This window comes from Mesocricetus auratus, unplaced genomic scaffold (assembly GCF_017639785.1).
Source record: "Mesocricetus auratus isolate SY011 unplaced genomic scaffold, BCM_Maur_2.0 Super-Scaffold_100027, whole genome shotgun sequence".
Lineage (NCBI taxonomy): Eukaryota > Metazoa > Chordata > Mammalia > Rodentia > Cricetidae > Mesocricetus > Mesocricetus auratus.
The window spans coordinates 8,014,495-8,030,290 of record NW_024429208.1 but is presented as its reverse complement, the minus strand read 5'-3'; the positions used below and the strand labels follow the sequence as shown (position 1 = coordinate 8,030,290).

The window sequence follows — 15,796 nt, the reverse complement described above, 5'->3', positions numbered from 1 at the left end:
GTGTGGGGGTGGTATGATGTGCGTGTGTCTCTGTGCAGCCATCACACTATCAGAGGGCAGAACAAAACATGTTGCCCCTGTCACAGATAGTGAAATGTTCAAGAGAATCTCATCTAGGGCAGCATACGCCATTCTTTCTTTGAGTTGCTTCTCTTAAGGCAGGGCAAGTTACTGCAGGATAGTGAGCTTGGCTGTCCTGTAATTAAAGTAAATCTCAGAGTTCCCATGCAGTGGCAGCCTCAGCACACAGGCTGAGCCATTTTCCTGTGTGTGGTGTTGTAGAGTGACTTCATTGTCCTTTAAGAGGATGTGTACTTTATCTTGAATGAAGAACTAAAAGGCATGGCTGCTTGGTTCTCACAAGGCAGCCTGTTGTGGAGCACAAACTCAGCAGAGTTTAAAGCAGCTTAAGATTCATGAGGCAGATGTACGCCCATCTGTGCTTGGTGGCTCTGTAGGTCCAGTTCTGAATGAATACACACTTCAGAATGCCATTACCTTCTTTCTGCTTGGCACTCATTTAATATCGTACCAAAAAAGGCCTAGATGTATGTAGATAAGAAGAAACTTCCAGCCCTAGAATACCATGTGGTTTGGCAGTTACTAGATGGTCATGAGGGTAAGGACTTGATCATTCCTTCTGTTCTGAGGTATGTTCTAGGCGAGTGTTCCCAGGCAGATTCTTCTAGATTTGCTATGCACAGGTTTCCTCTGTGAGTACCAGAGGGAGTACCAAAGGGCCCAGGCCGGTGTAAGAGAGCATGGCTTCCTCAACTTTTTTTCTGTACCTAGCAACTTGAAGAAAACCCACTCAACTAAAAAATAAAAATATGCATAAAAGCATATACCTTGCAGGGACTGAACCCTAGTGACTTTAAAAACCAGAGGTAGTGCTGGAAAGCAATAAATGCATATACTTTTAACTTCTGAAGAAGCTTCCTGTGTTTGTAGAGTTAAGGAGCTCTTATCAGCTTCTATGAGAAGGTGGGAACCATGGCAGAATAAGAGCCAGGTTATACCAACTCCAACCCCCCGAGTCTCTCTGGCTCTGTCATCAGCACTAGCCTTAGAATCTGCTCTGTCAGGTCTGAAAGCTGATCCTGAGTAATACACAGAGCCATGTGATGTCTCTGGGGATGGCTTTGGAGATCTGTTTCTTCTCTTCATAGGATGTGACTGGCATAGGTCTGTTATGTAAGAGTTCTAGTGATGGAGATGTGCAACCCATGTACCAGAAGTTAAAGCATAAAGTGACAAGTCTGTGGCCAGAAGGAAACCCCAAAAAGGTTGCAAGTCGGCCATGGCCAAAGAGCAATGTGAAAAAGTTTGTAGAGTACCTGCTACACCTGTTCGTCTAGGCCTGCTGTGTGTGTCGCTGTGGCATTACACTAAACAGAAAGGGCTGGCAAGTATCTTTGAAGACTTCTGATTTTCTAAGAAGTCATGACGCTGACATTTGCTTTATATTTTCCCATGGCTTAGCTGCTTAGAGTGTCCCAGAAGGACTTATCTGACCCGTGGGTAATCCCACGTAAAGATGCTAGGGTAGCATAGGATGCAATATCAGACTCTGCATCCCACCAGGACAGTGTGTGTGAGCTCTGAAGTGGTGGGTATCCACTGTAAGATGCTTGGATACTTTCCCAGTTCAAGCTGGGGGACGGGGGCAGGGGACAGGAAATAATTTGTATGGCCAACCCCGCCCTGCAAATGTTGCAACTGTCCCATCTCTGAGACTCGGCTGTCTCTGCTCCAAACATGTTCACATCCAGATTTACGTGGGGATTTAGGACAAGAAGTTAGAGTGTGCTACACAATAAAAACTGCCTTTGAGGTTTTTAAAAGAAGTCTTCAAAGTCACAAAATAAATTTAACGTAAAGTCTTATATATTAAACATAGGATTCAATAGTATATCCATCACCACTCTCTGTTTCTATGACCCTGTAAATAACTCCCCACTCTGCAGGCCTCTCTCTCTCAGCCCTTGGTATTCCTGTTCTGTTGTGTCTATGGATTTAGCTGAAACATTTGTCCCACTTGTTCTGGCTTATTTTCTCTGTATAATGTCAGGGTTCTTGTGTGTTTAACACGTGCCAGAGCCTCACTATTTTAATGGCTGTTCAGCCATGTTTATATGACCACAGTGTATATCTCTATTTGCTGTTGAATACTTGGGTTCACTCCCCATTTTAGCTACTAGTGAATAAATCTGCCAAGAACATGTATATACAGAGGTCTGCTTGAGTCTCTGCTCTTGATTGTTTTTGCATATATTAAATTGCTAGGCCATGTGGTAACACTATGTTTAACGGTTTTTGCTTGCACATGTGTATGTGGTTGCACATGCGTGTGTATGTGTGGTTACATGCATGTGTGCATGTGTGAGTTTGGAGGCCTAAAGTTGATGTTAGATGTTTCCCTTGGTCTCTACCATATATATTGAGGTGGGTATATATATATATAATCCCCAAACCTGGAGTTTGCTGATTCCAGCTAGTCCAGCTGGCCAGTTTGCCCTGGAGATCCCCTGAGTAGTAAGGATTTTTTGCTGAGTAATAAGGATTACGGGTAACTGCCACCCCCAACCTGGCTTTTATATGGGTTCTAAGGATCCAGGTTCTGGTCCTCATATTTTCATGGCTAATTTTTAATCCCCTGAGCCATCTTCCCAGTCCATGTTTAACTTGTGGATGAGTTGGCAAACTGTTGCCCACAGAGCAGCTACACACAATCTCTATTCTCACCGGCAGCAACGCAGGCAGCCCTCATCAATCCTCTCCTTGTCAACACTTGCCCTATGTGTCTTACTGATAGACCACTGATGATAGTAGCTGTTTTCATCCGTGATGGTGAGTGCTGCCTCTAGTGGCCACTGGTGTGGCTGCTGTGGAGAGAAGTCTGTTGGGAGTTTTGAGTTGGGCTGTTGCTTTTGTTGCAGGACTGCAGAAGTTTTCATGTGTTCAGGATTTCTTATCAGACTCAGGATTGCAAGTGCTTACTGTCACTTCTTGGGTGTCTTCATTGTTTATGGTGTCCTCTGACATAGAGGAGTTGCTCATTTTCATCACACCCAGCTTATGTTTTCTTTCCTTATTTTACTTTCAGTGTTATAACTAAGAAATCACCAAGTCTGGACGGGCGTTGGTGGTGCACACCTTTAATCCCAGCACTCAGGAAGGCAGAGGCAGGTGGATCTCTGTGAGTTCGAGACCAGCCTGGTCTACTGAGCAAGTTCCAGGACAGCCTCCAAAGCAATACAGAGAAACCCTGTCTCGAAAAACCAAAAAAAAAAAAAAAAAAAAAAAAAAAAAGAGAAAGAAATCACCAAGTCTGTTCTTATGAAGGCAGCCTTCCTTTGTTTTCATTTGACTGTTATGGTTTTATCTCTTTGGTTTAGATCTTTCATCCACTTTGATTTTTTTTTTTTGAGATGACAGGTCTCATTTTATTGCCTAGTATTGCTTGGAGCTCCTGAACTTGAGCAGTTCTCCTGTCTCAACCTCTCGAGTAGCCGAGGATCCTGCCACCACTCCGGCTCATGCATTTTTACACATAGCATAGGCAAAGGTCTGTGTTTGTGCATATCCAGTTTTTCCAATACCATTTGTTCAGTTTTATGATTGTCATTTTAACATGACATCACAGATGTGATTTTCAGAACTTAGAAGTTGATGTATATTTTGCTTCCTGTTTTTTAAGTTGGCTTCATGAGTAGCCCTTGTTATAAGGGTTATGCCCAGAGGGTTCCCTGACTCGCCTCTTGTTCTCCACAAAGGTGAGTCTAAAGTTCCTAGGACACGCCCGGCACAGTGACTGGCTGTTGGGAAAGTGATGCTCACTCACTCACATAGTCTAATGTGGTTTTAAATCGAAGGCATTTTTATAGCTCCATCTTTACGCAGAATATTTCTGTGAGTGTCCAAGAACATTCCAGGCAACAGGAAGAGACAAAAGGCCAGAAAATATTCCTCCAGGGCCCACAGGTAGGGCGAGCTTCAGTGCTGCTGTGGGAGTCTTTGTGATGCGCGTTGTGTGATAGCTGGGTGTTGGAGGTGAGGCAGGGTAGACCTTGGATTTGCATTTAGCTGTAAAAAGAGGGTTATGTTTTGAGCATCAAATTGGCACAGTATCTGTCTTTGATCATGATGTCCTTTCCTACTTCATACATGATCAGAGACCATGATGTCCAGACCAGCACTGAGCTATGATGTCTACAAACACCTCCCCAGGATAAAGGCCTCTTCCTCCTTGGTTTCCAGGGAGCCAGGGTTCTGATGAGTAAAGCTGGACTAGGTAGTGAGGGCAGCCCCAGGAGGGTGCAGGGAGGGTGGGAAGGCGTGAGCCAGCCTGGGCATGGGTAACTCTTCTTTCCAAGGAGCAGGCCTCACAAGTAAGGGCCATGTGCTCCTATGCAGCCGAGTATCACGTGGGCTCCTCTCATACCATGTGTTTGTCTTCAGTGCTTAATGCATTGTTTGCAGGACATTTCTCTTCCTGTCCTCCCTGCAGACTATACCCAAGGCCCGCTCTGTGGGCTCCTACTGGGTACTGCTTTTGCCATGTTACTAAGCACACACACGTAACATATAGCATGGGCCAACACAGAGGCAGCATGTTCCTGCCATAGTGGGGGGACTGTTTCCCCTCTTCCTGCTCGCCCCTAAGGAAAACATCTCAGGCCTGCCCCTCTAGTCACACTGGCCATCATATCTCCCGGGAGCGCCTCATGATGGTCTGCTCTTTTTTACATTATAGACTGTGCCCAGTTTCTGGTAGTGTGTGGGATCCCAGGAACACTAGCCCTTTGGCCAGAGCCCTTTTGCTCTGGACTTAAGACGCACATTGGCTGACTCTGGAGCACAGTGCAGTGCAGTTAATGGTGTCACCATTTTGGTGACATTGAAGCTTTCCCTGTTGCTGGTAGCCCAGAAGCTCTGTACATACTTTATTTCAGCTTACTGCTCAGCGCCACACTATGAGATGGAATTGCCAGCCACATTCTACTCAAGGGGACAACAGAGCCCTAGTGGCAGCACTTTAGTGTATATCTGCACTTGTCTGTGTTGGCCCAAGGCCACAACTGATGTCATCTGCCCCTTCCTGGGCCAGTGTCCACATCTGGACCCCCATGAACTCCAGAATGCTGTCTGTGGTTCTGGTGGTTAGGAGTTGAGACCCTCATCCCCGGCTCTGGCCAGCATACTTGCGTTGTTCCTCCCACAGGCCATCAGCATGAGAGAAGGGAAGTAAGCACCGGGCAGTGAGCTCCACAAGCTTTAGCTTTCTGCTCCATGCTTAGACTAGCACTTAGGCGTGTGCTGACCTGTACAAGGCTCCTGGGGCTGCCTGATGTGGTGCCAGCTCAGAAGAATGGAGAGATCTCCACACGGACTTACTCAGACTAAACCCAGATTGTTAGATCATCTTGTGAAATTAATATTTATTCCCACTCACCTGCTCGCTCACCGATGACTGCATCCTGTTTTACCCTTCCTGGAATAGCCGAATATGTCTCTTTTTTCAGTATTTGTTTGCAATTTCATATTTTATTTTAAATCATGGCCTGGATCAGGACAAATCTAGCCCCCTCTCCCCCAACACAGCGCACCCTGACCTAAGCCAGAAGCCAGCAACAGGTTTGTCAGGCCTGGAGATAACAGCTTTTTTTCCCTTGGAGTTGCTGCTCTGCCTGCATGGTAAACCCAGCCCCGGTGATAAGACTTCACCTGAGGGGCAGAGGAGAACTCTGTGACTACTGTGCTTCCGAGCTTTCTTTCCTTTTTGTTTTACAACCAGATGCTGCTAGATGAAGGGACGGCTGGGCCAGGAGAGATAACCGAGCAGATGGGGCACACACCCCGGAAGCAGCATAGCCGCTGTTTGGTTAAGACTGTTGTCAGGGCACAGAGCAACCTCTTCACACAATGCACTGTGCTCAGGACATTTGCTCTTTTGATGCATCAGTGACCTGCCTTCTAGGGCTCGAGAGAGGGAATGAACATCCTTGCACATAGAGCAGACTCCCCACTCCCAAGAGTAGAGACTTTTTTCCTGGCTCTCCCAGAAGCCTTCAGGGTCTGCAAAAGGCACCTTCAAAGCTGCTCAGGAACACATGACCTTTACTTGTGAGGCCTGCTCCTTGGAGAGCCCTGTCATGTGCCTGTGACTCACCTTGGAAAGAAGAGCCACAAGCTGGGCGTTGGTGGCACACGCCTTTAATCCCAGCACTCAGGAGGCAGAGGCAGGCAGATCTCTGTGAGTTTGAGACCAGCCTGGTCTACAGAGTGAGTTCCAGGACAGGCTTCAAAAATGATACAGAGAAAACCTGAAGAAGAAGAAGAAGGAGGAGGAGGAGGAGGAGGAGGAGGAGGAGGAGAGAGTAGAGAAACCCTGTCTAAGAAGAAGAAGAAGAAAGAAAAGAAGAGAGAGTAGAGAAACCCTGTCTTCAAAAATGATACAGAGAAACCCTGTCGAAGAAGAAGAAGAAGAAGAAGAAGAAGAAGAAGAAGAAGAAGAAGAAGAAGAAGAAGAAGAAGAAGAAGAAGAAGAAGAAGAAGAAGAAGAAGAAGAAGAAGAAGAAGAAGAAGAAGAAGAAGAAGAAGAAGAAGAAGAGGAGGAGGAGGAGGAGGAGGAGAAGAAGAAGAAGAAGAAGAAGAAGAAGAAGAAGAGGAGGAGGAGGAGGAGGAGGAGGAGGAGGAGGAGGAGAAGAAGAAGAAGAAGGAGAAGGAGAAGAAGAAGAAGAAGAGGAGGAGGAGGAGGAGGAGGAGAAGAAGAAGAAGAAGAAGAGGAGGAGGAGGAGGAGGAGGAGAAGAAGAAGAAGAAGAAGAAGAAGAAGAAGAAGAAGAAGAAGAAGAAGAAGAAGAAGAAGAAGAAGAAGAAGAAGGAGGAGGAGGAGGAGGAGGAGGAGGAGGAAGAGGAAGAGGAAGAAGAAGAAGAAGAAGAAGAAGAAGAAGAAGAAGAAGAAGAAGAAGAAGAAGAAGAAGAAGAAGAAGAAGAAGAAGAAGAAGAAAAGAAGAGAGAGTAGTCACCCATGCCCAGGCTGGCTCACGCCTTCCCACCCTCCCTGCACCCTCCTGGGGCTGCCCTCACTACCTAGTCCAGCTTCACTCATCAGGGCCCTGGCTCCCTGGGAACCAAGGAAGAAGAAAAGAGGTCTTTCTGGGGTCACGTTCTGCTTTCAAGGTCTCTGTGACTGCTAAGCTGCCCCACCCATCTTCTGACCCTTGTTAGATCTCCCTACAGTCTCTAACCTTGACTCCAAACAGGCCTTTTTTCTTTTTTGCCTGAATCACATGTGCACACAGTTCAGGACTCTGTGCTATCGTTGACAAATCAGCAAAGCCACTCAAGATGTTGCATGTGTCTCCATGCCTATCTTTGTGTGTGTGTATGTGTATTCTTAAGTATCTGTGTGTGATGTCACATCACACCCGAAATTCTTTCTGTATGTGTCTGTCTCTGTGTGGACGTGTGCATATTTGTGTGCTTACCTGGTTTCATGTGTGTGTACGCTTCCATGTGCATGTATGCACATTGAGTGAGTGATGTGTCATACATGTTAAACATGCTGTATCTAGCCAGGTTACCCTGTTACATCTATTCAAGCCCACAAAGTTTTCCTCCATTAGAGGAGAAACACACAGAAGAGAGACCATTATAGCAGAAGGAGAGGCATCCTTTGGGGGTGTGTGGCCACCAGTAGGATGCTCATACTCTGGTGATAGTCCCACAGCCATGCACATATGGGCAGGACTGATAAGGATTCAATGGGTCATTTAAAAAAGGGAGGGATATGTATCTGTGAGGGTATGTGTTGGAGGAATCCAGGAGGAATTGGAGGGGAATATAAGAGTGGGAATGATAATGATATAAATATATTGTATAATGATATAGATACATTGTATACATATGTGACATTCTCAAAGAAGACATTAAAAAAGAATAACAGTTTAGAAGAATCAATATCTTCAGAGCTTTTCCCTGAGAGAGAAGCCCAGAGTGGAGCATATGACTTGCTCTTGTGGTCTTGAGTGAGAACTGGGCCACTGAGCATTCATTTGGTGCTTAAAGTCTGCCCTCCATACCTGAGCTGTGAGTAGTGACACAGTCACGATCGTTCCATGGTGATGTTACTTACAGCCCAACCATCATTCAGTATGGCACTAGGGAACCTCAGGCCAAACTTTTGGGGTGTGGGGTACTGCCTTGCCCAGGGGCTAGACAGGGTTCAGGAATACTGAATGTCTCCTCTCGTCTCCCTTTGCCTATGCCTCCTGCATCTGGTGGCGCCATAGGGCATTGTGGCTGCAAGGGTCTGTGGGCCCTGATAGTTTTTTAAAATTTATTTATTTTTGTATACATTGGTGTTTTGCCTGCAGATCTGTCTGTGTGAGGGTATTGAATCCCTTGGAACTGGAGTTACAGACAGTTGTGAACTGCTGTGTGGTTTTGGGAATTGAACACGGGTCCTCTAGAAGAGCAGCAGTGCCATCTCTCCAGCCCTGTGTATTCTGCAGATAAGGCCTTTACTGTCAGCGTAACTATTTTTTTTTTTTTTTTTGCTGACCATGTATGTGTACCTGCTCAGACATTTTATCAGTCTGCTGTGGTGGTGACAAGTTATCAATGTCCTGCAGGACCTACCTAAAATCCCAGACTCACAGGAGTCCAGCCAAGTGCCAGTCAGATTACCAGTGATTTACTGACCAGGGCCCCGAGCAGTCTCTGCTGTCTCTGTTGCTGGCTTTCTTGCCGCCCAAAACCTCCCTTTGTATCTTGTTTTCTCTGGTGTTCTAGAAAGAATCCCATGTCTGGGAGTTGCCAGGAGAAAAGCTTTATTCAGGTTATATTAGAATCTCAAAGAAAACAAATAAACCCTGGGCTTTGGGGTAAGAGTAGTGTCTGAAGTCCATGCACCTGCCAACCAGTTAGCTCCAGGGACCTTGCCTATCCTGTTGACGTCATTAGCACAGGAGACTCCCAGCAAGGAACAAAGCTGCCTGTACTCTTGGGCTCTTGATGCTATCGTCTTGTCTCAGGAAACCCTGACCGAGGTCCAGGCAGGTGAAAAGCCTTCCTGTTTGTCTCACTTGACTCTGGGCAAAGCAGTCCACTTTGGCATTAATCCCTGCCCTAGGAGGCATACTATATAGCCACTATGGCTTGCATAACTCATGCTACAGATTGCAGTGTGGCTTCTCTTTCCTGTAATTTGTAACCCCTACCCTTACTTAGCATGCCATCTCATTATTTCCCTAGTTCTTCAAGAACATTCTGATCTGTGCCATGCCTTCCTTGGACTTTGGAGATGTAGCCTCAGAAAAGACAAGAGCTTTTGTACTGGAGCAGTTCAGTGTCCTTCCCAGGAACTGCCATGCAGGCTTGGAGACTCCCATCTCCCTTCTAAGTATTTGTGGCTGGGAATGAACTCTGGCCTTGTATGGAACAGGTAACACTGGGTCATTTATGCCCAGCTTCTGCTATGTGAAGTGACCACATCAGTGGAAACAAGAAAGGTGGGCAACGTGTACTTTGGGGTGTCCAGGGGCTAAGGAATATGGGTTCCAAGAACAATAAACAAAAGTTGAGGTTACCTGGACTCCTTACAAATCTGCACGTGATTGCTTCAGGGCTTCAGTGAGCTACCCATCATACCAGCCTGAAAACAGTATGCCTTTCAGAAAAGCAGACCATCTCCTGAGGCTCTAGACCTACCGTCTTGTCTGTAGTCACTGGCTTCCTAACACTCCATAGATCTGCCTTCTGCCCACAGCCACCCACACACAGCCACTGGTTCCTGTACCACAGCTGTCCGAGTGCCCCCCAAAACAGTTTAGAAGATTCAGTATCCTGAGCGATCCTCCAAGAGGTTCCTCTAGTGTTGAGATGATGGCATGTTCTCATGTTCTCACTTGAGCATCCATCTGGTACATGTAGTCTGCTCTTATTACCTGAGCCATGGGTGGCACATAGGAGGTGTGGCCTTGGGGGTAACACTCAGCAACCTCGCGCCATGCCTGAAACAGACTCTGAAAATGGGGGACTAGGTATATGCCCCTCATACAAAAGGAAACCTTGTCCTTGGCCAACCAGTGCCTTCAGTTGGCTCAGGCTGATCACCTTCCAAGTGGGAGAGTGTTTTATACTAAGAGAACCTGGCAGCTCTCAGAGCAATAGAATGGAAAAGGCAATGCAGTGTTCACACCACCCCTCCCCCACCCCCATCTCCCCCTCCCCCACCCTCACTTCCCCCTCCCCCACCCCCCCACCGTCACCTTGGAAGTCATGTTTTTGTCCATCCACTTTTCCCTAGTTATACTGTTTGGGTACCTGTTAAATCGATCCCCATGTCCCTGGCATCACAAGCACAAGAGAGGTAGGAGTGGGATTCCAACCAGGGCCAGCACAGTGAAGGAATGTGGTCCACCTCCCTCCCTGTCCAGCCATGGATGGGGTGCTGCCCTGTGCCTGGCATGTGGACACACCCGAGAGCTCACCTGCTCCCATGGTTTCGCAGCCTCTGCCAGCTGTTGCCTACCCTCAGTCCCCCAGAGAGTACGACCGGGAGAGTGTCTGGGAAAGTTCTGCAGTCTCTGCCTAAGCACTTGAAGGACTCTGTCTACTGCAGAGCTTTCTCCACGGGACTGTAAGCATCTGCCTCTTGTTCACCTCTCCAGCCCCTTCTGTGCCCAGGTGGGCTTGCAGCTCTCTCGATCCTCTCCCGGGTGTCTCCAGTGAGGCAGGGTAGAGGGAGGGCCCCTTCCCCACCCCCCAGAGAGCAGCTTTGCAAAGGAGGCCTATATCGGTGCAGGCACAGGAGATTCCCTGGAGACAAAGCCTCTGCGACCATGGACAGCTGAAGAACTGACCTTTGAGGCTGGCCTCCCCTTCTCTCTGGTTTCCTGGTCCACTCCTTCCCTGGGATTTCCTAGGTGTGCAGGAGCTCTGGCTCTGCTCTGAGAGAAGCCAGGCCGCCCGAGAGAAAGTTCAGTTACATTCCTGCCTGGTGCAGGTCAGGGTGTGTGTTCCTGGCCATCCAGCCCTTGCTACGTAATTTCTACCCGAGGCTGGATCAAGCACCAGTGAGTCAGCGAGTGAGAGTGAGGGAATGAACACAGTCCAGCGAGCAGGTGTGTCACTGACTGAACACTGAGTGACTCAGAAACCTGAGGGTCAGAGTGTCTCCTAAGAGCTCAGCGTGTGGGCTGGCCAAGCTGCTATAGTGCTGGACTGGTCTCAGGCGAGTCTCCCCAAACACCTGGCAAATACAAGGATTGATTGTAACTGGGGAGGAAGCTGGGAGTTCGAGATCAAGTTTGCAAAGAGTGGGCTGGGATTTGTACCATATCAATACAGTCCTTGTCATCAGAGGATACTTTAGGGGTTTGTGAGGTACAGAGATGGGGGTCACAGGGAAAGGGCCTAGAAGCTAGGTTGTGCTGTTTAGTGTGATTTGCATCCTGAGGGACACATAGTGTCCTGTCAGGAACTTGGAGAATGGGGTTGGTGGGGAAGGGCACCCCGGGAAGTAATGGGATGTATACCCTCATAGTGTCATAGGGTATCAGCTCTGTCTTCCCACCTTGCTTGCGACCTAGAGCTGCTGGATTTCCGCCGCTGTGCTGTGCACACCAGGCTACCTAGGAAGCAGGGTTCTGGGGACTCTTGTTCCCACCTCCCATCCCTCCTTCGGAGTCTGGGGTTGTTAGAGGTGAGCTACTAAGCCCAACTTTATGTTGAACTCAAGTCCTTACACTTGCATGGTAAGTGCTTTGCCCACCAAGCCGTCTCCCCAGCCCATCTATAGTGTAGGATACATTTTGTGACCAGTGGGAAGACAGGAGGCTCTGCTGAGGTTGTAGTTTGGAGTCCATCATACATGGAGTCCATCTGTACACCCGATGTAGAGAACTAACCCTGTGAAAGGGTTGCAGATTCTCAGGTCATCAGGTCAGATCAAGGAGAGGAACAAGGTTACAGGACTCCCACAAGTTCAAGGTTTCCTGGGCCCACTTCCCAGCTCCTTCTTCTGGGAAGCTGGGGCCAGTACACTTTGACAGGGCTTCATGGTAGGGGGATACGAGTAAGCCACAGTTGCCTCCTCTCGGCAAAAATTGCTTTAGTGTACATACCTGAGTGTAGTTTCTGACCCTGACCCCATGTGAGGGGCCAGCTGACTGGTGTCTGACCCTGACCCCATGTGAGGGGCCAGCTGACTGGTGTCTGACCCTGACCCCATGTGAGGGGCCAGCTGACTGGTGGTTAGGGGTCTTTGTTTCAGGAAAAGTGGGCCAAGATAGCTAGCTTAATGTCACCAATTCTGTCAGCAGTCATGTGGACAGGGCAGCATCTTGTCTCATGGGGGCATCAGAATACTCTAATATTGCACCAAGGGTCTTTCTCACTGTCCTTGAACAGGGTCCTCCCCAGAGATTAGCCCTCCATTTCCAGTGTCCAATTTCTACTCTTTATAGGAAACTTGCCGTTGGAATTTTCTGGAAGTCTAGCTCTGTCCTCTGAAAGTGAGAGGGCTGAGTGCCTTTGTCTTGTGCTTAACATATCTGTTCTCCAGCTCCAGGATCACAGGCTGATCCAGGTTGGGGCTATCTCAAGACACTTGATCCTCATCCCCCTGTATCCAGACTCCTCCTCCCCTTTTTTTCTCACACCCACTGGCTCAATGTACCCTGAGTTGCTGGAAGCTGGGAGAGCCTGATGGAAACCTCCCTGAGGGGCCAGAGTCACACTCATACACCCTGGAGAGAGGTTGGAGGGACATGGTGTGAAGCAGGAGCCACTTCCAGGAGCCTCTGAAATGTGTGCATGTGTGTATGTTGTCACATACACATGCCCTGAAATGTGTGCATGTGTGTATGTTGTCACATACACATGCCCTGAAATGTGTGCGTGTGTGCACATGAGGATGTGTGTGTCCGCGTGTGCATTGGCATGTGTACACTGGAATTCACTGGAGGCAGTCTCTGGACTGGAAAGAGTCCCTTCCCCAGGAGCCAGCTCTTTGCACACACTGGGGTGTGGTCTGAAGCGAGGGCTATGCAGGTACAGAATTGAGGTGCAGTGATCCTAGGTTACCCGCCCTGTGGCCCTGTGCTATCCTTTGACTGGAAGTGGCTCAGGGAGGAAGTGCCCACTGCTCTTGCTGTGGCTTCAGCTGTTGGGTGGCAGTGTCTGGGAGCCCCAGACTGCTGGGAGCCCTTCCACTTTAGCCAACTCCCGGGCCTGTTGTCCCTTTGGAAGCGCACTGCCTGCCATTTCCTGTCTCCTGCTCACTGGGTTTAGAGCCCTCTGTAGCAAACCAGATGTCAGCTTTGTCTAGCAATGCCAGGTCCTGGTGTAACACCGCCCGTGGCGCTGGTCTGCTCCAAGCAGTGGCTGCAGCTGGACTATGGAAAGTGGCCAGCCCCAGCAGTGAACCCCGCCACTCCCACTCCTTTCCACACACCTCCCCCGAAACCCTCCACCTCGCCCTGAGGTAGGCACGGACTTGGTGAGCCCTGGCTCCTGCTTTCTCTCCCCTCACATTCTCTTAGTGCTCTTTCTACCACACTAACCTGCCGTCTCTCCCTCTCCCTCCCTGGTTGTCTCAGTATAGACACTTCCTGTGCTGGGCCTGCCCTCAGATTTCCCAAATGCATCTCTATGTAAAAAGCCCCCTCTAGCTGAGACTTTTTCCAGCATCCCGGGATGCTGAGTGGGGTTGGTTCACACACCCGAGGCACTGGCCTCTGCCAGTGTGCCAGATTTCAGTCTGTAGTAGATAGGACAGCTGGGAACTAGGGAGCCCGGCAGAGGCAGAAGCCTGGTGTGAGGAGCTGCCTCCTTCCTCGGGAAAGTCTAGGGGTGCTCAGGAAGTGTCTGCAGATTTTTGAGGGCCTTTCATTTGAAGCTGGGTGAGGCCCACATGAACCACTTGGCAGGTGCCTTTGGTGGTGGAGACTGAGTAACCAGTTTCTCCAACCACCGTGAATGCATCTGTCATCACAGCAGAGAGCAACATGACTTACTCCCGTGAAGCCCCTCTTCCCGCACTCACCCCTCCATGCCTTCATTCTCTACTGTAAGGTCAACTGGTCCTTCAAGGGTGGAAATCGGATCATGCCCCATTTCATTGCTTAGGATTTCCTGGGACCTTCCTACAGGCACAGGAGCACAAAGCCTGTTTCTCGAGTCCCAGACCGCTCCCTCTCCTAGGCTCTGACCAGCTCTGCCAGCCAGCCCAGTCCTTGCTCGTTATCTGAATCTGACCTTCCTTGCCCCTGTTGCAGCCCTATAGTGGTGCTTGGCATAGGCCAATGGGCAGTGTTGCCAAGCGGTTGAAGGAAAGCGAATGCTGCACACTTAACCATGGCTCCTCGATCATCAAAGACCCCTAACCTCCAACAACACATTCTAGATCCCCAGCCTGAACCCACCTGGGGCCTGGATGGGAGCTGCGTGGCTGGAGGGGAAGTTTTGGTTCTGTTGACCCAGATGCGTGTTGCTGCCCGGCCACAGCCCCCTGGATCCACACCTCACTTTGATGCCACAGTTCTTACCCTGGGGTTTCTTACTCACTCTGTGGATCTTTTAGAGCCTTTTATACCTGGTAGAGTGTCTGTCCACCTTTGGACAGCCCTGTCCCAGATCCCTCTTCTGAGCTGTCTTCTTGACTGGAGCCCGGCGTAGAGGCCAAGGGAGCCTGGAGACTTTCTGTGGTAGTGTCCCTTCCTGCCGGTGTGACCTCACTTTGTGGTCAGATTCTCATGTCAGCGTCTGAGGCTGGCCTGTACCAGGAGAAAACCCTTTCCTGTTGAGCCTCTGCACTGCCCAGGCATCACACACTGCCCTCTTGTTTTGTGTCTGAGCCTATGGCCTCATGGATGCTAGCCCACTGCTCTGTTTTGTGACTGAGCCTATGGCCTCATGGATGCTAGCCCACTGCTCTGCCACTGCACCATATCTTCAGCCCATTTTATATTTTGTATTAGGACAGTGTCTTGCTATGTTTCCGAGACTGGCTTTGAACTCGCTCTGCAGTTTAGCTATACCTTGAACTTGTGATCCTCCTGCCTCAGCTTCCCCAAGTCGAGCTCTTTTTCCTTGTGGCACATGTGCCCTGCGCAGGATGGGGTGGAGTAGAGACCCTGAATTCAGGGCGTTTTTCACAGGGTGAGAAGGAACAGAAGGGAGGCTGAGGAGAGGCCTCCCTCCCTCCCTCCTCCTCCTTTACTTACACGCTGAGTCTGGGCCTTGATGTCTTCCTAAGATGGGCAAGCCATTTGAACAGTAAGTGCTTCGATGCTGCAGAGTGAGCCAGGGCATTGATCACTCAGCCTCTCAGGCTGTGGAGGAGGAAGTGAGTCAGTCTGAGCAGTTGCCACCGCAGTCACTCAGCAGGATGGAAAGGAACCATGTCCCCCTTCCTGCTCCCAGCCTGAGCCGGCTCCCTCCCCAGCAGTGGCATGCTGATGGAGGCTCTGGGCTGTTGGCTGGATTCCAAATGTGGCTAGGAACAGAATGCAGTGCACAGGTGCAGGTGTAGCCCGGAAGTGCCTTCTGCTTCGCAGGACCGCCTGGACCAGGGCTGCGACTCCCGAGTGTGGGTACAGAGGTTCTGGGCACCACCCAAAGCCCTGCCCAGTAACTCTGCACTCAAAGAGTGACATTTACTCTTCATTAAGGAAACTGCCATGGCTCAGCGAGTGGGAGGTGGTAGGGCAGGCAGCAAGCCCTTGTGCTCAGGATGGCACAGGGATGTAGAAGGACAATGGGGAGATCCCAACTTTGCAGTAGGGA

General features: G+C 49.4%; 1 protein-coding gene and 1 long non-coding RNA gene across 5 annotated transcripts in view; one reads left to right on the top strand and one right to left on the bottom strand.

Annotated features, from left to right (window-relative positions):
- The window catches only part of LOC101829789 (heat shock transcription factor 2 binding protein), a 109,072-nt gene that overhangs the window by 77,356 nt on the left and 15,920 nt on the right, over positions 1–15,796 (top strand). The window contains exon 9 of one of the 4 annotated variants that reach the window (XM_040732078.1): positions 9,260–9,691. The exons of the other annotated variants lie outside the window; for them this stretch is intronic. Coding sequence (XP_040588012.1) covers positions 9,260–9,453 — 194 coding nt within the window. The 3' untranslated portion in view covers positions 9,454–9,691. Of the gene's footprint in view, positions 1–9,259; positions 9,692–15,796 lie in introns of those variants that run through there. 4 annotated transcript variants of the gene reach the window in all.
- On the bottom strand, positions 3,860–11,721 carry LOC121134225. The gene is made up of 2 exons (XR_005871271.1): positions 10,870–11,721; positions 3,860–4,086 (listed from the first exon to the last, which is right to left on the bottom strand). It is a non-coding gene; the product is annotated as an uncharacterized LOC121134225 (long non-coding RNA).